We start from the raw sequence: 20,453 nt of genomic DNA, 5'->3' as shown, positions 1-20,453 counted from the left end.
TCAGGAAAAAAGAAAACGGAGGGTAGTGGTAAGTTGAATGAAGTGAAAAGCATAAATGCCGACGTGACTGACGTAATTTAAATGAGAGCATGAATGTTTATTGTGATCAGGGAGATGCCTTCTATTTCTCCACCGTAGGTGGGTGGGTGGGTGTACATGTCCCTTAGGCAATTCTCAAGCCAAACCTGTTCATCTACCACTGTCTTTCCAAGACTCCTCCACATCCACAGCCCCTTTTCACAATTCATGCACTTTTACTGGACTAAAGCAAGTTATAGATATACACTTCTCCTACGCTTCATATCGAAAAGGAGCGATTCAACAATTTCCTTGTAGAATAATTAAAAGGGTTTTATTTCTACTTTTTCATACATATATAGAACACTAACACGAAAAAGAAGGAAGGAGGAAGGTACTCGAGAAATTATTTATTCTTCGTCAGATTCTTCAGCGAGGGTCATAGCGATACGATCCAAATCTCTTTGACCATCTTGAGTGATCTTACGGCCACTATAGACGGAAAGGCAAAAAGAACAAATAGATGTCAGTATATCCATACCATGACGATCTCATGATTCAATATGTTTTCTTCTATCAATATCCTTACCCCTTCTTATCCTTTTCAAGGACACCGATCTTTTCCAAGGATTGAAGGACCTTACGGTTAACGGAACCAGAGGCGTTAACGTGGTGAGAGGGACGAGAACCACGGTTGACGGTACCACCGTGAACCTTGTTCAAAGCACCAACACCGACGGACTTACGGATGTAGATGTGACGAGCAACGGAAGCTATATGTAGGTAGGAGCACGTTAGAGTCTCCATCTCATATGAAAGCATGCTATCATCGCACAGTCATTGAAGAAAAATTAACTTACCGGCACGGACGTAGTACCAATCGGGATCATAAGGAGCGAGTTCCTTGAAGGTACCGGTCTTGACAATATCAACCCACTTGGGGACTTCAAGCTTACCGGTACGCTTGAGGTAGGCAGCATAGGCCTTAATGAAGGCTAGATAAAATAGCGATAAAAAATGGGAGAGTTAATATCTGCAATAGTCGTAAAGCAACTTCCTTTGAAGAGTGTGTAAGGTTGTGAATAAAGATGTCAAAAGAGGAGAAAAAGACGGAGCCAAGCCACAATCCTCTCGTTTGCAGCAAAAGGATCAGCTGTGTATGTTGTTCCATTGCAAAGAGGGTGTTTGTGAATAAGTAACGTGCAGTATGCCTCTCCTGTGCTGAACTTTACTGTATAGACAAAGGTAATTGATTGATGAAAAATTTGCCTTGCAATTCAATCTCGAACGAATTTACAATTTGATGAAAAATGTTGGTAACTATAAATGGTACAAATCGACTTGGCTCACGTCTGGCTTTTCCTCTTTTTTTTCACTTTTCTATTTTCCACAAACGTTAGGACTCATGGTTATATGCATACCGTGAGGGTTAACGTCCTTGACAGTGATACCAGCCATTTTGATTAAATTCGAAAGAGAGGGCTTCTCAAACTTTTGCACTTCCTCGCTTCTTAAAAAAAATATTATAAAAAATTTTCCTTCCACTGCCCACCCAGTGGATAGGCCACGGTCACTGAAGCGAAGTCACAGAGGGGGAAAGTTTGGAAAAGGCAGCAAAAAAGCGACAGGTGGAAGGGCATCGTCTTTTATTTTTTCTTAAGCTAGTGGTCGTTTCAATATGCATAATGTATTCCATTATATTGAACAAATATCAACGGAAAAAATCAATGAGAATATTATGAAATAAGTACAATAGTAATATCACAGCACTAAATATTGTTTTGTCTTGAAATTAAATGCTTCAGGCAAACATTCTACAAGTATCGTCTCCTCCACTATGCCTACACTATCTATCTAAACATTTGATGAGCAACAGCAGAAGATGATCATATACTTTTTAAATGACTACCATGACAATTGGATGCAACAGCGAAACTCTTCATTTATTGTTTTCTCCAACCAAGACTGCCATTTATAGATCAGAATTTGTTTTCCAACGAAAAGACGGAATCTTTACATGAAACGTTCATTAAAACTCAGGGCAAAAAGTAGCATTAAAGTTAATTTACTTTTTTCTTTTTCTTGGCTGGCCTTTTTCTACTTCCTTATCTTAAATGTCTACGTCAACGTATACAAAAAGTACGTTCGAAATTGATATACGAAACAACAAAATATCAGGATAACAATATCTTGGGCCGAACTGAATTATGTGTTGTTTTTTTGTCGTTTTTAGAATATACCTTTGCACCTCTTCCTCACACAGTGCGTGGCGAGTCTATCAAACTCGAAGCGGACCCAAAGGGCAAAACATTTGCATATACAAATGGAAAGTCTGTGTTTATGAGAGACCTGGAGGTGAGCATGAACTTCATGCTAAAAAAAAAAGTTGTGCAATAAATAAGCTTATACAGAACGCTTTTGCCTTGAATCACTTAACAGAATCCCTCCATCGCTACCGAATATGTTGGTCATAAGGCACAAGCTACTGTTGCCCGATATAGCCCTAGCGGTTATTACATGGCTTCAGGAGGTAGAGCGTAAGAAGTTGTTTGACAATGCGAGGGAGCCAAAGACTCATATACCCCGTATAATCCTTCCCTTACTTAGACGCTAACGGCAATGTCCGTATTTGGGATACTGTAAACGAAGAGCACATTCTGAAGAACGAATGTAGACCCATCTCTGGCAAGATTTCCGACATTGCTTGGGATTGCGAGAGCAAACGTCTTATTGCTGTTGGTGAAGGCAAAGAAAGCTTTGGCCATGCCTTCTTGTTTGACACATTATCTTCAGTGGGCGAAATTACCGGTCATTCCAAGATGATAAATAGTGTTAGTATTCGTCAACAACGTCCTTTCCGCGCTGTCACTGCTTCGGATGATATGACAGTCAGTTTCTTTACAGGCGTGCCTTTCAAATTTCAGAAGAATATTCGTGATCATACACGATTTGTGCATGCAGTTCAATTCTCTCCCAACGGTGACTTCTTTGTCAGCGCCGGTGCCGATGGTAAAATGTTTCTGTATGATGGAAAAACCGGCGATAAGATTGAAGAGTTAGTGAGCGAACAAGATGGCCATAAGGGCAGTATCTTTGCCGTTTCATGGTCTCCCGATAGCACCCAGATTCTGTCTTCTTCTTCTGATTATACAGCAAAGATATGGGATGTGAATACGAAGCGCATCGTGAAGTAAGTTGGAAGTTATCTTTAGCTTAAAATATGTATACACCGCAGAGCTTTACCAACGCTTCTTGATTGATTATGTTTCAACCCCAAAATAGTACCTTTCAAATTGACTCAGCTGTTAACACTGTAGACAACCAACAAGTGGGTAACCTGTGGGTGGTCGATTATTTAATTACAACTTCATTATCTGGAGAAATAAGTTATTTGGATAAGAATAGCGGTAAAGTATCAAGACAAGTGGATGGTCATGCTAAAGCAATTACTGCGTTGGCCGTATCCAAAAAAGACAATACGCTATTTACTGGTTCCTACGACGGACGCGTATATGGTTGGAAATTTGGAGAAGAAGATAATACCACAAAAGCGAGACGTATCGCAGGAGATGGGCATAGTAATCAAATTACGGCTATTAATGCATCATCTGACGCTGAGGAATTTTTCTCTGTTGCCATGGATGATACCCTACGTCAAGGATCTGCTGAGGAGTTTACTTTCAGGTACAATAAAGATGTTAAATAAGCTTTCATTCATCAATCTCACCCATTTATTGCTATGTTAGTGACAAAGCAATTTCCACAAACTGTGTGCCAAGATCTTTGGCAATCTCGAAGGATAAAATCAAAGTCGTTGCAACAGACGAGACAGTTTTAATTTACGACGAAAAACTCGAAAGGATCGGATCACTTGAAAATGTAGACTTTAAGCCTTCTGTAGCCGATATTAGCTCTGACGGTAAAACAGTATTTGTTGGAGGACAGGTAAAATTGTTTACTTTGAGTGGTCATCAGCGATAGTTGCATTTACCGTTTTTTTTTATTTTTTTATACTCTTCTCCTTGATGGTTGACTTACCTAGGATAACAAAGTGAGAATGTATCAATTAGATAATGGCAAATTAACAGCTTCCGGAGAGTTGGATAAGAATCTTGGTAACATAACTTGTCTCGCAGTCCATCCCGAGCTGAACTTGATTGCGGTGGGTGATAGCGTTGGTAAAATATTTGTATACGACATTGAGTCTAAGGATGCCGTGATTCAAAGCTGGGTGTTCCATACCAGTCGTATTACTGCTTTGGATTGGTCTGATTGTGGTACTTATTTAGTCAGCGGTAGTATTGATACCCATATTTACATTTGGAACCGTGATAAGCCATCCAGAAAGATTGCTATCAAGAATGCTCATGTGGACGCTGTGAACAGTGTCCGCTTCCTGCATAATACAACTGAGTTGAACGTTGTTTCTGTTGGACAAGATGCTGCTGTCCGTGTCTGGGAAGGAAAGTTCTAATAAAGTAAAAAACAGGAGAGACTCTGAATTTCCCTTTCGTAAACTTCTAAAATTAAGTTTGTTGCCGCTCAAAAAAACAAACATTTGTGCGTATCATAGTGGTGTTTCATTATATCATTTGGCGTTTAGAGTAACTCCAAAAGCTATAAAGATCATTGACGAGTACATCATTATAGGCATTGCCAGTCCTATTAAATAGATTTGGCTATAATAGAATACGCATATCTCTATTGCACACATATTCGCTTTTCATTCATTTTAACGCTATTTAAATGGTGCTCTCCTTCCCAAAAAGATTGGATTATTAGCTTTTTATTTATGGTTGTTAAAATGACTCTGATCAGCCATAAGCATTATTGAGAATTTGGAAGCAGAATTTTACAGACGATGCTAGGTAAATGGCGGGTATAAAGCGTCGAGAAAATGAAATACAAATCTATCAAGAAGTGCAATTATGTCATCCGCTGTAGTTTCATTCACAAAAAACCCCTTCAAATGGCGAACTAACAGCAGAAGTTAAAGAATCAACGTTAGCAGCAGACGCAGAAAAAGCTGAAGAAGAAGCTGCAACAGTAGAAGCTGCAGCAATAGAGGCAGTTGGTGGTGGAGAGACTGTCAGTAATTGTCGAATATCTTCTTTACTGGCACTACTCAAAATTCCTGTGGAAATAGCGTTTCTTAAATACTATATAATTATACATTTATACATATATGTTGTTAGCATATCTATTACATTACTTCGGAAAGGGCAAAGAAAGCATTACAAACTCACTTTTTCGAATTCTTGAGCAGTAGCACGGGCGGTGGGACGAATTTGCAGTATCTGGTTCATTGCTGTCTTGTATTTGAGAGTTACAGAAGGGTTTACAGGCTGTGGTGCAGTAATAATTGAAGCATGTGCCTGCATTAAGGTTTCAATGTTATTTGGATCGATATCAGGATCTACCTTAGGAGCGCTGCCATCAATTAGTTCTATCATCATAATGCCCAAAGACCATAAATCAGCACTTTTGTCCCAGTATTTCGTTTCATCCGCTACTTCGGGAGCAATAAACTAATAATTGAAGGTTATTTAGTTTTGCTTCCACTACGAATTTACTGCGTACCATTAAAGTATATCAACTTACTCTAGGAGTACCTCTAAATGCCAACTCGGGCTGGCCTATAAGGCCTGCATGACCAAAATCAGCCAGTTTGATTTCCCCTTTTTGGCTAACAAGGACATTTTCCGCTTTGATATCTCCATGGATAAACCCACTTTCATGCAGATACGCCAAGCCTTTGGTAACCTAAAATATTAAGAAAAAGTAAAGCTATTTATAAACCACTCGTTTATAATATCTGTTTCCATTGGAGTATAGAGTCAGTATGTTCTTTGTACCTCGTAGATAATGTGAGTAGCGAAAGGTTCGGTAAATGTTCCGTACTTGGACATAAAGTCCATTAAAGTACCGAGCATCCGTTGCATTACAATGAAGATTTTATTTTGGTGCAAATAGACTTGATCCAAAGTCATTAAATTCGGGTGGTTTAAACTCATTGCAACAACTTCACGAGCAGGCAACGTAGCATCGAACAGTTTAATACGGCCATTCAATTTATAGTCGGTAATAACTGTTGTTTTCATCACAAGCTCTCGTGCAGTTTGCTCTGGTCGCTTCCTTTTGGTTCGAACAACAATAACAGCGCCTGCAACTCCTTCTCCTACTACCTCATTATCAGTTGTCAAAAAATTCATGGGGTCAGTCATAATAACCTTCTTCTTCCCATTGAGATAGTGGTTCAAAACAGGTTGTATTTGTTCCAAATTGACCTCGATGAGCAATTCCAGTGATTGTGGAACTGTATTATTCGGTTTCTGCTGCTGCTGCTGTTGTTGTTGTAGCTTTGGCCATTTGTCGCCAAGTAATTGTAGTCCATTTATCTGATGATGTGGACGGAATTGTCGCCGCTCGTCAATAGGCGGGAGAACGACGCGAGGAAGCTGAGCTTGAGCAAAAAAGGCTTGTTGTCGTATTAGCATTTGCTCAGTACCGTTACAATAATAATTTTGGTTCTGCTGTAACCACTGTAATCGTTGCTGCTCCTGTCCTTGTATACGAGCTGTATCCTTCCAGGGATTTTTAAAACGCTGGAATTGGTGATTTGAGTCTTGTGCATTATTCCATGGGTATATAGGAGAAATAGGAGTCGGCCCTGAAATACATGGTATCATACACATATTGAAGGAAGATTGCTCTGGAATCTCTATCTGCAATTGCCGTCGCTCATATGATAACTGATGTGATTGCAGTTGCTGAGGCTGCAGTTGAGGCGGAAGTTGTAACTCTTGTTGACGTTGTTTTTGTTCCGCGAGTATATTTCTTTCTAGGTCCAAGTGATTCCATACTTGCGGTTGTCTTCCTTCGCGAGTGGCCAATACTGCAAAACCTCCACAATTATGCGGTAATGTCATTGGTACCGGTGCATCAGCTTCATTATGTGAACTTCCCTTATCTTCTACTAAAGCAAATTGCTCTTCGGTTTCTTCTTTGACTAAAGACGGTGCTTCGACCTTTTGGCTACCGTCCTTTTGTAATATATCAAAACGATTATTGTTTAATCTATCGTCAACTTCATTGCCGTCTAAAAAGAGCCCTTTTTCCTTAAAAACTTTACCTACCACTTCTTTTATCTCCTCGCCATAACTTCCCCTTTTTTCTATTCCTGCAAGTCTAAACGCACGAGAGCGTACTGAATCATCGTTACTCTTTCGAACATGTTCACATCTATGATGAAATTGTTCGCCAGGATTTTGAAGACGGTAGTGTTTTCTTGCGGTTTGCTTAATGATCGGATGGTTAGGCGCTTCCATAATTTGCTCATTTTTGAAACCAGCAATCTTGCTTTCGTATTTCGACCGCTGTAATTGTTGCTGAACTATCCGTCGTAATTTGTCAAGCTGATCTTTTCCGTCGACACGAAGCACTGCGTTTCTAGTATTCCAATCAATAATTTTATTTTGCTGTTCAAGTAGTGTAAAGAGAGGTGTAGAATTTTTTGCTTTGCCGTTGTTGTTGCATTCATAACTATATTCAATGAATATCTTAAATGGTCGTAGATGCGCTGTCAAAGCGAAGCTAATTTTACAGCATCGTTTGTTGTCGTCTTCTATATGACCATTCATTGGGTTAAGAGTTCTCCTGTAGTGGAGATCATTCAAGTAACCCATTGCTGTTTGTTAAAGATTTTGATAATAAGGAAGGTGTCAAAATTTGCGAAGCCAGTACATTTTGTCTAGTGCGATATTTATATTTAGGGTTGATTATGTTTCTCTCATTGTGTCATTAATGAACTGATTTCAATCTTTTTTATTGAAGGCAGAGCAAACGTTTGAATGAGAAAACAGGATATGAGAGTGTTGGGTAAAAAAGTTGCGGGAGCTAAACACTCTTTGATCTTAAAAAACCATGTTAAAAGTCTTTTAAAAGTATTATTACGTTAATGAAGCAGTCTTAGTACACGATAGACGATCATGTCAATCTTATAGACATTTTCTACCATTGATAAATTATTGTATGAATCCTTTTAACCAATCTGAAATGCAAACAAAGGAACCGGGAATAAGAAGTTAAACAATCACCCACTGTGCATTATCGTCAAGTTTATGATAACAAATTGTTGGAAGCGTAGTCAACGCCTTTATAACTTACATAAAGAATACAAAGACTGGTTTATCACGGCAAATTTCTTTAATTCTGTTTAATTTTCATTACACACAAATGTTGCTCACATCTTTACAATGCAATCGATTTCCTCTTCGAATAACTTAAAATAATTCAAAATACACCTTGGTCCAATTACATTCAATATGGGGTAACTTTTAATATTAAGCAATCAATGTATAATTTGCATGAACAAGATGTTTGTCAAACACATTATAACTACACAGAACTAATGTGATTGGTACCGATTTGGGGGTTGACCTATTCGTACCCTTTAAGCTCAGAATGTAGCACCATTGCTAAGATAATTTATGCACTTAGATAGAACGTAGAGGATGAATTTGGAGCGAATAGCTAAACAATTGTCGCAAACAATCGACAATACTTATAACCCGGGGATGATTCAAACCTTCTTTGAAAAATACAACCAAGGTTCATTATGGTGCTGAATTGTTTGTTATACATAAATTCATACATAAATTCAGCGGGCCTATTGAGCCCTCGCCTAACAGTGACCGAAATAATCACAGAATCCTTCACAGTCATCTGATAAAACTATAGTGATGAATATACGACACCGTTCAGTTACCTGCTATCATAAGGGAAATCAACAATGGAAGGCTAATGATGGAAGAGAGAAGAAGACTACCAAGAAGCCAGCAATTAGAGCAACATATATTATAAATCTTCATTCTAACGGTGTTGTTCGACTACGGTAGTAAGGACAATACGTGCAAGTTCCCTTGTAGACAACGTATAAACGTATTTAACGAACAAAATTCAGTTGAGACAAATGGGGTATCTTACAGAAGATCCAATGAGCATTTTACTATTATTCATGGAACACAAATTTGTTGAAGCTTTTGGTAGAAATAGTTTTCCAAATTTCTGGTAACCACTCAGCACATCAATTTCAAATTTGAGATGAAGGAATGCTCTTATCGTTTTTACAACCATTTGTAATACCACACTTCCTATTTTGCTTTATACCAATACTCATATCATCAAGTCAATCATTTGTCCATTCCTTTACAAAAATAAGTCAAGGCGGTTTTGGGAATAAGGAAGATACACATTAAGATACCAGTAGATATCACTTCTAAATAATCGAATACTGCATGTTTGCAATTCCAAAAACGCATTGTGAGTTTTGTTTTAACTTTGATAACTGAGTAAACTGGGACCTTTGTATTGTCGTTTATAAATCTCTACGACATTGATAACGTTTATTGACACTGTTTTAAAGACCAAACCAATGCCTTCAGCAACTAGATTAAGTCATCGCCATCAGCCTTCCAATTCTTCTCTCTCATCGACGTCATCGTCTTCATCTACCCGACCTGCTCTGCCACAAATCTTGACGAGCTCAGCAACTAATGCTGTGAACTTTTCTAGAAGTACAACGCCAACTTCACGAAGGGTACGATCACATTGGTTCACACACTTCGTTCTAAATTGGCGCAGAAGCTCACGCTCTTCAAAATTACTATTGGGTTTGTCAATGACCTTAGTTGGTATACAAATTATTTCTAGCACGGCTATCCTATTCTATTCGTGGGGCATGTACTGCGATAAACCATTACGTATATTCGTAGCTGTTTATATTGTGCGGCTAATCCTGATAGCTCCTATCAATATTTATTTACATTTGGCCCCTCGTCGCAGCAGACTGCTGACTCAAAGTAGTGCAAATGGTAATAATTCTTCCCTTCGATCCAGCGCAATAAGAGCCGAACTCAGCGAAGCTTATGCTATGAGTGAACGAAATCACAATACCCGGCCGGTCTCCTTTCCTCCACCTGTTATACCACTTGCCACAAATCGAAATCAATACCCACCATTTATCACTCCTATTCAGCAACAACAGTTACAACAGCAACATGTTTCAACACAGCAGGTAACTTCAGGTAGTTTTCAATCCTTCGATGACAATCTAGTGCGGTCTTGGATTGATAGGTAATCCATTACTTGAAGATATTACTTGCCTATTGCAAACATCTAACTAAAAATGGCTAGGGCGAAATCAGCATTGGATTTGTTTGTCGTTTTCTGGTTTATCATAGGCAACTATATGCTCTTTTCATCATCAACATGTTCTGATACGGCGCAACCTTTGTATTATTTCTCAATGGTCCTTATTGTATATGGATATCTGATTTTATCAGTTCCAGTATTCCTTTGTACATCAGTTATATTTTGTCTGCCATGTGTCCTAGGTACATTGCAGCATACAACATCTGCCATCCGAGCCTTATTTACAAAAATTGTTCTTTCTCTTCTTTTGTAGTGGGTATGCGTTTATTGCATGTCAATGATGGTGTATACATGGGAGGCGCAACCGAAGATGAAATAGCAAAAATACCCGTTTATCAATTCAAGTCAACAAATAGTCGCCCCAATTCGGCGCAACAGATGACTATAGAAACAACTAATAATGTCAAACTCATTAACCCTACATCTATGACACTCGACACTAATCCATGTATTCCAGATGCATCTTCGAAATTTGAAAGCAAGAAAAGCGGAAAACTGAATAGCAGTGCCGATGCTAAATACCACATCACAATTGATTTGAGTAAATCAGAACATCATCAACAAAAACAAGAGAAGCGAAATTCAGGTTTTTTAAACGGATTATGGCTTCGTTTAGGCCTAGTAGAACCGCCGTCAAAAATCGAGCCAGAATATGAGCTACTTGAGATACCCGATGTTCAAGATCAAATTTGTGCTATCTGCTTATCCAGTTACGACGATGGCGATATTTTATGCAAACTCTGGTAAAGTATCCATAGTTGCCGTTGCACGTTTTAAACACTGTTTCCTAAATTATTTCACTTTCATAGGTGTTATCATCATTTTCATAAAGCTTGTTTACATGAATGGCTTGTTTTAAACGTTAGATGCCCTATGTGCAAACAAGATTCACGAGGGAAAGATTTTGCAGCATTGGATATGTAGAATATTTACGACTCTGAACTAGTTCTTATATTTATTAATCGCTAATGGAATATAAACCTTTCAAACCGTCTGTATAAGCATCCTGGGTCAAAAATATCTACGCAATAATTTAAATGTGTAGGTATAAGATATATATAGTGGTGCTTTTAATTCAAACAGTTCCATTCTATTTCCGGTTTGCCATGTGCCTTTAGATACTCGTTTGCTTTTTTAAAATGCCCGCATTCAAAGAAGCCTTTATGGGCCGATAATGGTGAGGGATGAACGCTTTTTAAAACGAGGTGTTTCTGCAGCAATATAAGCAGTGAATTTGTTAATAAAAAAATTCTGGACGGTTAGTGACTATATACACTAACTGAAGCTTTGGCTCAAAACTACTTACCGATTTATTAATGCGAGCACCCTTCTTTTGAGCATGGGATCCCCATAGCATAAATACTAAGTTGGATTTTTTTTCGTTCAAATAGTTGATTACGGCATCTATGCATTTGCAAGAATTGCTTGTTAGTACAACAGAGTCAATTGCAGCTATCCTAATAATTTGCATACCGGTGAATTGCTCCCAGCCTTGATTTGCGTGGCTACCTGCCTTGTGTGCTTCCACAGTAAGACTTGTGTTTAATAGTAAAACACCACGTTTTGCCCATTCAACCAAATATCTAGACATTTAATCAATTAATCTTCGTTAGTATGGCTCAGATTGGTATGTTTCGACTACATTCAAGTTTACCCATGTTGTGGCGCTACAAAATCAGGGTAATCTATTTTCAAAGCTTTATACATATTCACAAGTGATGGAGGAACTTTTACACCTTTTACTACTGAGAAGCAAAGTCCATGTGCTTGGTTATAATTGTGATAGGGATCTGTAAATAAATGAGATCAATATTGCTTAGAGTTATTCTCCAATATTGAAGTATGCAGATAGTACGGACCTTGGCCAAGAATAACAACTTCAACCTTAGAGGGTGGGGTAAAATGCGACCAGCTATATACCTGATCGGCTTAAAAATAGGATAACACTTATATTAGCTCATCTATTAACACAGTTGCCCTCGCTGTACATTGAGTGATAGTTTACCAGGTGGAAATATAACTTTTTTAGCGTCCATTTGTGCTTTAAGATATTGCTTCAACTGACAAATGAAAGATTCTCAACTGTCAATATTTTAAAACATAATTTCTTATGCATGCTCAATCCATATAAAGATACCTTCAAGAAATAAGGTTTCACTAACTCTGGAGCAAGTACTTTGAGCCATTCATAGTTCAATGTTTTCAACTCAAGATCCAGCAACTTCAATGTTTCGTCATTAATGTTCTTATCTCCAAGTAACTCTCTTGGCGTTTTTTTCTTTTTGGCACTTGGCACATCTAACGATTTAACATTACCCTCCTCAGTATTACTACCAATGCCCGGTGATGTCTGAGACTTCGCAACAACAGGCTTGAACATAGAGAGCAACGTAGTTTGTTTCTTATTTGAAGTAGCAGCAGGTTCTTCTTCGCGTTGTCTCTTTTTATTTTCTAGCATTTATGGGTATTCAACGTATAGAAAAGATGATAAAAATAAGGGACGTGTGGTGGTTAATGGTAACAAAAAAGGCGCGTCCGAAACGAGAAAAAAAGACGAGTCAAAATACAAAAAAAAAAAATACTTCCAAATTCTTTGATTTGAATAAGCGGATGATTACAGTGTTCGTAACAAAAAGAGGAATAAGCGTGAAGTATTAAGTAATAATAAGTAAGTATGTATAGATGTTATGATTTTATCTACGTCTATTATCTTTTTCATTTCGTCCACGTTTGCGCCCTGAGTTATCTTGATCTTTTCGATAAGGTGTTGTTCGCTAAAATTAAAGAGCAGGCAGAAATCAGCTTGAGCCATCTTAGTTTAACAGTCAGTATATGTGCTTATTTACCTCAACTACTGACGTGCCATCCTTAAAACGAGTCTTAAACAGCACATTTGCGTTGTTGAACATGCCATCTTTTAGCGAAACAACCAAGAATTGAGAGCCCTTAAATCTTGTACGTAATAGGGAGCCAATGTTTTGAGTATGTGACAAGTCAAGGGCTGCATCAACTTCATCCAAAATATACATGGGTGCCGGTTTAAATTGAAGCAATGATAAGATCAGAGATAGAGCAATAAGAGATCTAAATCGATTTTGAAAGCTTAGTGATAAACTTAACTCAAAAAAAGTGAAAACTAAATGTTACAGTACCTTTGACCACCACTTAATTCTGTCAAACTTTGTTTCCATACGCCACCAAGACATACCTTTACCTCTAAGCCTTCTGATACGGATTTACCTTCAGGTGCTTGTAATTTGCATGTATTTCCTGCTAAAAGGTCACCAAAAATTTCAGCGAAATCCTTGTTCACCTTACGATAAGTTTTTTCCAAAGCTTCCATCTTGTAGTTATCTAATGTTCTAATAGTTTCCTCAATCTTCTGTTTATCCTTTTGAACAGTGGCCAGCATTTCTTTCAACGAAGCCTCCTTTTTCTCAACACTGAAAAATTGAAAATGTCAGTTTCCATTCATTGAAACTGTACGCTATTTGTATACATACTTATCAATCATATTCATAACACGGACATTGATCTTTTTACGTAAAGAGTCATGATTTGCGGTCAACTGCTGAAGTTGTTTGCGAACGTCGGCCATTGTAATATGGGTATAGTCGTAGGGAGAGCCAGGTTCACCGAAGTATCTTTAAAATGCGGGAAAGCAGTTGTTAGGGAATTGAAATTTTAAGTACTTTTGTGAAATTAACTTACTGTTTCTCATCCAGAATCCAGTCGTATTGTTTTTCCATTTCTCTTATCATTTGTTCAGACTGCTGCCTTTCTTTCTGAATACGTTCAATTTCATGACTAATTTTTTGCAGTTGTAAGTTGAGCTCGACTACTTCGGCCGATTTACGGTCATAGGCATCGCATAATTCTTTAAATTCTTCATTGTGTGCATTAAGAATTCTACTTTCGTTTTCAAGTTCTTCTTTAGCCTCTTCCAAAGACTTATTAAGAGCGTCAATCTCACTGGTTGCATTCAATATTGCTGTTTTGTATTCTGCAACAGTAGTTCGGCTTTTCTCTATTTCTTCTTCACATGCTCGTATATCAGCTTCCGATTGCTCTATGTTTGTTTAGAAATAGCTATTAATCGAAGGCTTACACTTTCTTCTTTAACATAACGTACCTATCTCAAGTTCAAAGGTTTGCACTGTACGTTGCATGTCCTTTAGTTTTGTTGCACTCTTCTTTAACTGCGACTTCAGCTTTTCAACTCGATGCTAAATGGGGAAGATACTGAATATACTGTAGTGTGAAAATTTGCTTCGAATTGTAGCTTACATTCATTTCATCTAATTTCGTATCTTTATTGTTATTGAAATCGGTCATCTCCCTCTCGATTCTTTCACAATCCCTTAGCGCTTGTTCCTTTTCTAATTTGGATTGTTGTTTGATCTCTTCCTGTTGGTTTATTTGCTTCTTCAAGGCTTCAACACGAGCTGCTAGCTGAATAATCAAACGGTTCGAGAATGAAATGGTGGAGGGTAAGCGTAAATTGATTTATATTGGTTATTCTGTCTTTTTCTTTTACCTGTGAATAAGTACTATTATCCATACGTTGTTGCAACAATTTAAGTTCATGAGACTGAAGGTCCAAACGTTGTTTAATTTGGTTGTATTGTGAAATAAGTTTCTGCGAAGATTGCAGTTCTTCCTCCAAACTTTCCACTATCTTAGTGTGTCGTTTTATTTCATTGCTGACCTCGTTTAATTCTTGTACTTTCAACAAAATACCAGCAGAATTAGGTTTAGACCCACCCGATAGGGTGCCTGAAGGATCATAGATATCACCATCTAATGTGACGGACTTCATACGGATATTCTTATTGAACGTAACATCCTTAGCAGCTTGCGCATCCTTACAAATGAAGGTAGTGCCAAAAATCCACTCCATAGCTCTATAAACTTCATCATCGTAGCCTAACAAACTTAGAGCTAAACTGACCTTTCCAGGAGCGATCTGCTCAGCTTTGGCCAAGACTTCATCGGGTATTTTTTGCCCTTGAATTTTATTCAAAGGGATCAAAGTCCATCGACGCCTCAATCTACCATTGTCTAAGAGTTGTGCGCCCACTTTTTCATCCTCTACTACAACATTATAGAGTCTACCGCCAGCACAGATTTCCAAAGCTGTTGAGGCATCATAATTCTGTTTGTCTAATGTGATAAGTTCAGCAACTACACCCTTTACCTGCGAACGATCAAAATTAGGTGTAGGATCAGAATACTCGAATTCGAGGTTAGAAAGTTGTCTGGATAAATCTTCTCTTTTATCGTATAGATCATTGATAATGTCCTGCTCTTCCCGTTTCCTGCGTAATAGTTCTTTCTCGATTTTAGGATTCCAATTCAACGCGTCTAGTTGCTTTTGCAATTCTACTATTTCAGCTTTTTTATTGTCTAATATAACTACAGAATCATTGCTTTCTTTTAGTGCTCTAGCTGCCTGTGGCTCCTTTTCTTTAAGTTCTTTGCTCAAGTGCTTTATCTTTAATGTTGCTTGCTCTTCAGCTGTGGAGGCTTTATTAGCCGCATTTTTGAATTGCTGTAATTGTTCCATGTAGCCGTTTTCTTGACCTTCTTCAGCGGATATACCCGTTGTTAGTGTTTGAATTAGTTCGTCCATGCTCTTCATCTGGGCCGTTTTCTCATCATTTTCTTTTTTAAATTGCTCATACTCTTTATAAACTCTTTCATATGAGCTTCTTTTGTCACGGAGATTCTGTTCCAACTATTTTTTTGCAAATAATACCGATAGACTTAGCCGTAATACGTATAATATGGTGCTGACTTTTTAGTATCTTACCTCTCCTTTTTGCCCTGATAACAAAGACAATGACTTCTGCTCATCGGCCGTTGAAGTTTCTAGTAAGCCTTTCTTCGTATTCAATCTGACAGCCTGAGTTGAATACTCTTTGATTCTCTGCTCTAATTCTTTGATTTTACTACTGTGTGAGGAATTTTTGCTCATTTTGGCAGAAACAGCCTTTCGATCTGTGTCAATGTTGTTTAATTCGTCTTCTAATGCTTTGACTGTTTTCTTAAGATCGATTAGCTGTTGAATCCTGGCTTCATTATCTCCGGTCCGATTCAATCTGTCATCATGTTTCTTATATTCGTAGGATATGACTAGCCGATTCAATCGTTCCATCTCAGCCTCTGTCTTTTGAAAGTCTAGATAAACTCGCTTTTCTGCTCGAAGGCGGTCTAGTTTGGGTATAATATCCTCGGCCAATAATGTGTTAATCTCCTCTACTTTTCTCTCTTTTTTTGCCATTGTAGCAATAGCTTTGTTTTTTCTATCTTCGAACATTTTCGTACCGGCCGCTTCTTCAACCATACTTAAAATCTCTGTTGGTTTCATATTCAATACTTTCGTGATTCGACCTTGCATAATCAAAAAGTGTGGGTTATTGATATTCAGTTGAACTGACTGAAAAAGATTTTGAACTGTTTGTTGCTGAGCATTATGACCGTTGACAATATATTTTGTTCTTCCTCCCATTAAAACCTGCATATCAAAAATAAATGTGCTTAATCATCTGTGAGGTGTAGCAGTTGTGTCTAAGTGTATCATGAATAACGTTACTTGTCGAGTCACTGTGATCTGTTTATATGCTTCGAAACCAACAGGGCTGCGATCACGATCCTCATTGTTGAATACAATGGTAACTGATGCTTTTGTTACACCTGCTTGTCCGCGTTTATAGATCAAGTCTTGCAAGTTACTCGCTCGAACCTATTAAAGTTTCATTTTGATGATTACTTTTTACTGTTGGCCATTCAGCATAAATAATTGTTCCTAACCTGCGATAAGTTGGTAATACCAAGCACGAAACAAATAGCGTCCAGAATGTTCGATTTACCAGAACCATTAAGACCTGTGATGGCATTAAACTCAGGGTCCCAACCTGTGATTTGTGTTCTTGAAACGTATGATTTAAAGCCTTCGATTAATAATTCCTCAAGGTACATAGGATGGCTTTTGATTGTAAATGTCAGGTACAGGAAAATAATGAATTGAATAGAACGGAGCAGCTGCCATTTTATTTCATTGACGCGGTCACATTACACGTTAAAGATTCGATTTTCGTGTGCCTTTTTAACTTCTGTTGAGATCTAATTGACAAAAAAAATTGGTAAAATGGCAGCTTCTTAGTTGATATTGCTCTATGTCTAAAACATCTCCAACACCCATTTCGCCAAATACCCGAGTGCCATAGATCGGTTAACACTATATAGATGATATCTTCTATTGTCAAACATATTTTGTCCGAAAAAGAAGAATAAAATACGAAAAACCAAGCCCTATCAACTAACTCAAATTAAGCAAAGTAACTCCACGACTACTTGCTTATGCTTCGGTTGTTATCGTGAGCGTCACACCATCATAATCGTCATCATAAAGTATTGATTTGCAATAGAAATACAATTAAGTACGTTATTATTGATTTAAACGTTATTAAAAGCTACTTCATTATATTCCTCTCAAAGCGTATAGCAGCAGCTACCGGAAAGGCTCTATGATGTATTGTCTTATATTCAACATTAACTAAATGATAGAAACTCAACACTGTCGCCGTCTGAGCACCACCAGTCCGTCTGTCGTTGTTTCGTCGGATCATTAAAAAGCATCTATTCTATATGTAAGCAAGTGATTTTCTTTTATTTCTATTCGCTTTCGACTGCTCAACTGGCACATTCATGCTGATAATAAATTATATCAATTGAAAGGTGACCGTTTTTTGGGGTTTTTTTCAAGCAATAAGGCTGTGTGAAGCATAAAAACCTACTGTATTTGCAATCAAACCCATTTCAAAATGTGAATCTGCTTTAATTTGCGTATTGATTGGCTGCTTTAACTTAGTTATTCAATCCCAAAAAAAAGATCAATTCCCCGGAAAAGATTCTTTTCCCTAAGCTGCAACTAACCAGAGATTGATAATCTTTGCTTTTTTGATGGATAAGATTTTTGATCTGTGTATGGAAAATAAACATACTATATAACAAGATCATTTTTCTTTTAATTCCTTTTTCTTCTTTCTTTCATCATTACTTTACATTAATAGTTGTGCAATATGTATCAAAACGGCTTACAAACCAACAGCAATCGACTACCCAAGGAAGCTGTTACTTCTCCATACATGTCAAATGATCCTAACTCTAATGTTGCTAACTTTAAGATTATTGAATCAACCCTCAGAGGTATATTTGGCTGTATCTAATTTCAAATTGGAATCAATCAGAAGTCAGTCTTATACCAATTTCTATTTAATTAGAGGGAGAACAGTTTGCTAATGCATTCTTCACAACGGAAAAGAAAGTTGGTAAGTGTTTGATCAGTAATAAAGGAAGGGAAAGATCTGAAAAATCATTTACTTATAAAAATCAAACAGAAATTGCTAAAGCACTCGATGCTATTGGTGTGGATTATCTTGAACTCACATCGCCTGCTGCATCCGAGCAATCTCGCAATGACTGTAGAGTTATTTCTAGTCTTGGTCTCAAAGCCAAGATCTTGACCCACGTTCGTTGCCATATGGATGATGCCAAACTAGCGATTGATACAGGTGTCGACGGCTTAGATGTCGTCATCGGTACTTCGAGTTTCCTGCGCGAATTTTCTCATGGTAAAGATATGGACTATATTACCAAGCAAGCCATTGAAGTGATCACCTACATTAAGAACCAAGGTTTAGAAGTGCGTTTCTCCACGGAAGATTCTTTCCGCTCCGACCTCGTCGATTTATTGAGTATCTACAAAGCTGTTGACAAGATTGGTGTTAACCGTGTAGGTATCGCTGATACAGTCGGTTGTGCTAACCCTCGTCAAGTCTATGAGCTCGTCAAGACATTACGTAGTGTTGTTAGTTGTGATATTGAGTGCCATTTTCACAATGATACTGGTTGTGCAATCGCAAATGCTTATGCAGGTAAATAATAGTGATCTAGATCAACTTTCTATATTTGTAATTGGACGGAGATTAACCTTAAAATAATACCGATGTAGCTTTGGAAGCTGGTGCGACACACATCGATACATCCGTTCTCGGTATTGGTGAACGTAATGGTATCACACCCCTCGGTGGTCTTTTAGCTAGAATGTACACTGGTGATAAGGAATATGTCAAGAACAAGTATGATTTGACCAAGATCCGTGAAGTTGAAAATATAGTGGCCGAAGCTGTCGAGGTCACAGTTCCATTCAATAACTACATCACAGGTTATTGCGCTTTTACTCACAAGGCCGGTATTCACGCTAAAGCTATTTTGAATAATCCTTCTACCTACGAAATCTTGAATCCTACTGATTTTGGTATGACACGTTATGTCAGCATCGGTCATCGTTTAACAGGATGGAACGCTGTCAAGAACAGAGTAGAGCAACTCGATCTGAATTTGACAGACGACGATGCTAAGGCAGTAACAGCGAAGATTAAAGAGTTAGCTGACGTGAGACCTCTTTCATTGGATGATGTTGATGGTATGAACTCTTCGAAAATGGCTTCTTGCTTTTATTTTCTCGTTACGAAATTGAGTTACTAACAATTTCATTAATAAACTGTAGTATTACTTCGATCATATCATCAAGCCAAGGCCGTTGGTGTTCACACTGACTTCTTGGATAAGCTTGAGAAACCTGAACAGATCGCTACCATCAGTGCTGAAGCAGCAGCCTAAGTTAAACAAAGATACATTAGTGTATATAACATTTTCGTCTGAACCACTCATTACATCTACCATTTTCAAAGCTAGAATTTAATCAATCAAAACATATTTATTCATTTATTGCGTAAACGCAACTACTCCCTTATAAAAGCTCTCGAAAGAGTGCTTCCGCTTCTCATGTACAGATTTTCAGAAATAAACAATATTAACGGTTTTAAACTGCACAATAGCTGATAAATCTTGCAATATGCGAGGCAATACTTTTTTTAATTTTTCTATTAAGAAATCATTCACTATAAGAAGCTTAAAATCTAAGGATAGCAATTGAATTGTATCTGTTCCCATCAGTAATGAAACCTCAGCGAATTTGTGGAAAACTATGTGTTCTCGATCAAAATAGTTGGATTGTCTAGACAAGGTCAAGCGTTACACCACCACTATAGCAGATGCAAAGGGTGATTCTAAAAATTGTGAGGAAGCCAAAGTACAAAAGTGAATGCATGTCAGTGCATACATTCATTTAGCCGAAAATAACGTGAATATATTGA

At 37.8% G+C, this 20,453-nt stretch overlaps 7 protein-coding genes across 7 annotated transcripts; 3 read left to right on the top strand and 4 right to left on the bottom strand.

The window, feature by feature from the left end:
* Positions 1-576: 576 nt before the first annotated feature.
* Positions 577-1,497, bottom strand: BDF20DRAFT_881757 (40S ribosomal protein S19-A). The gene is made up of 3 exons (XM_053081686.1): positions 1,440-1,497; positions 879-1,013; positions 577-791 (listed from the first exon to the last, which is right to left on the bottom strand). Exons 1-3 carry the CDS (start codon positions 1,474-1,476, stop codon positions 604-606), a joined length of 360 nt encoding a protein of 119 aa, XP_052933984.1. The 5' UTR covers positions 1,477-1,497; the 3' UTR covers positions 577-603.
* Positions 1,498-2,358: 861 nt separating this feature from the next.
* On the top strand, positions 2,359-4,492 carry BDF20DRAFT_914781 (quinon protein alcohol dehydrogenase-like superfamily; the record flags this gene model as incomplete). Its single annotated transcript, XM_053084232.1, has 6 exons — positions 2,359-2,373; positions 2,458-2,548; positions 2,626-3,208; positions 3,301-3,702; positions 3,765-3,963; positions 4,061-4,492. 6 exons carry the CDS (start codon positions 2,359-2,361, stop codon positions 4,490-4,492), a joined length of 1,722 nt encoding a protein of 573 aa, XP_052933983.1.
* A 472-nt stretch (positions 4,493-4,964) lies between these two features.
* Positions 4,965-7,703, bottom strand: BDF20DRAFT_837273 (kinase-like domain-containing protein; the record flags this gene model as incomplete). The annotated part of the gene is made up of 4 exons (XM_053079033.1): positions 4,965-5,177; positions 5,265-5,546; positions 5,620-5,781; positions 5,874-7,703. The coding sequence occupies 4 exons, from the start codon at positions 7,701-7,703 to the stop codon at positions 4,965-4,967; spliced, it is 2,487 nt and encodes an 828-aa protein (XP_052933982.1).
* Positions 7,704-9,451: 1,748 nt separating this feature from the next.
* BDF20DRAFT_914779 (uncharacterized protein) lies at positions 9,452-11,154 on the top strand (the record flags this gene model as incomplete). The annotated part of the gene is made up of 4 exons (XM_053084231.1): positions 9,452-10,152; positions 10,213-10,376; positions 10,484-10,973; positions 11,040-11,154. The coding sequence occupies 4 exons, from the start codon at positions 9,452-9,454 to the stop codon at positions 11,152-11,154; spliced, it is 1,470 nt and encodes a 489-aa protein (XP_052933981.1).
* A 68-nt stretch (positions 11,155-11,222) lies between these two features.
* BDF20DRAFT_644084 (uracil-DNA glycosylase-like protein) lies at positions 11,223-13,179 on the bottom strand. The gene is made up of 7 exons (XM_053075934.1): positions 13,077-13,179; positions 12,368-13,004; positions 12,236-12,290; positions 12,090-12,158; positions 11,885-12,020; positions 11,704-11,813; positions 11,223-11,634 (listed from the first exon to the last, which is right to left on the bottom strand). The coding sequence occupies exons 2-7, from the start codon at positions 12,686-12,688 to the stop codon at positions 11,468-11,470; spliced, it is 858 nt and encodes a 285-aa protein (XP_052933980.1). The 5' UTR covers positions 12,689-13,004; positions 13,077-13,179; the 3' UTR covers positions 11,223-11,467.
* BDF20DRAFT_824084 (uncharacterized protein) lies at positions 12,924-17,211 on the bottom strand (the record flags this gene model as incomplete). The annotated part of the gene is made up of 11 exons (XM_053077860.1): positions 12,924-13,004; positions 13,077-13,314; positions 13,383-13,673; positions 13,734-13,874; positions 13,942-14,299; positions 14,363-14,456; positions 14,518-14,682; positions 14,768-15,967; positions 16,043-16,747; positions 16,826-16,975; positions 17,044-17,211. 11 exons carry the CDS (start codon positions 17,209-17,211, stop codon positions 12,924-12,926), a joined length of 3,591 nt encoding a protein of 1,196 aa, XP_052933979.1.
* Positions 17,212-18,174: 963 nt separating this feature from the next.
* On the top strand, positions 18,175-20,251 carry BDF20DRAFT_881712 (homocitrate synthase). The gene is made up of 5 exons (XM_053081685.1): positions 18,175-18,441; positions 18,516-18,563; positions 18,633-19,169; positions 19,247-19,720; positions 19,805-20,251. Exons 1-5 carry the CDS (start codon positions 18,315-18,317, stop codon positions 19,915-19,917), a joined length of 1,299 nt encoding a protein of 432 aa, XP_052933978.1. The 5' UTR covers positions 18,175-18,314; the 3' UTR covers positions 19,918-20,251.
* Positions 20,252-20,453: the final 202 nt, after the last annotated feature.

The sequence above is a fragment of the Mycotypha africana genome, assembly GCF_025528875.1.
Source record: "Mycotypha africana strain NRRL 2978 chromosome Unknown BDF20scaffold_8, whole genome shotgun sequence".
NCBI lineage: Eukaryota > Fungi > Mucoromycota > Mucoromycetes > Mucorales > Mycotyphaceae > Mycotypha > Mycotypha africana.
This window is presented reverse-complemented; position numbering and strand designations above follow the sequence as displayed.

Bases quoted from the DNA above. Each gene is read 5' to 3' on its own strand.
- BDF20DRAFT_881757 (XM_053081686.1), bottom strand. From the start codon at position 1,476: ATGGCTGGTATCACTGTCAAGGACGTTAACCCTCACG. The intron at 1,014-1,439 runs GTATGCATATAA...TATTTTATCTAG, and splicing joins CAAGGACGTTAACCCTCACG to CCTTCATTAAGGCCTATGCT. The intron at 792-878 runs GTAAGTTAATTT...ACCTACATATAG, and splicing joins TTGGTACTACGTCCGTGCCG to CTTCCGTTGCTCGTCACATC.
- BDF20DRAFT_644084 (XM_053075934.1), bottom strand. From the start codon at position 12,688: ATGCTAGAAAATAAAAAGAGACAACGCGAAGAAGAACCTGCTGCTACT. The intron at 12,291-12,367 runs GTATCTTTATAT...TTCATTTGTCAG, and splicing joins TGAAACCTTATTTCTTGAAG to TTGAAGCAATATCTTAAAGC. The intron at 11,635-11,703 runs GTATGCAAATTA...GCAAATGCATAG, and splicing joins AGGCTGGGAGCAATTCACCG to ATGCCGTAATCAACTATTTG.
- BDF20DRAFT_881712 (XM_053081685.1), top strand. From the start codon at position 18,315: ATGTATCAAAACGGCTTACAAACCAACAGCAATCGACTACCCAAGGAA. The intron at 18,564-18,632 runs GTAAGTGTTTGA...AAAATCAAACAG, and splicing joins CACAACGGAAAAGAAAGTTG to AAATTGCTAAAGCACTCGAT. The intron at 19,721-19,804 runs GTATGAACTCTT...AATAAACTGTAG, and splicing joins TTCATTGGATGATGTTGATG to TATTACTTCGATCATATCAT.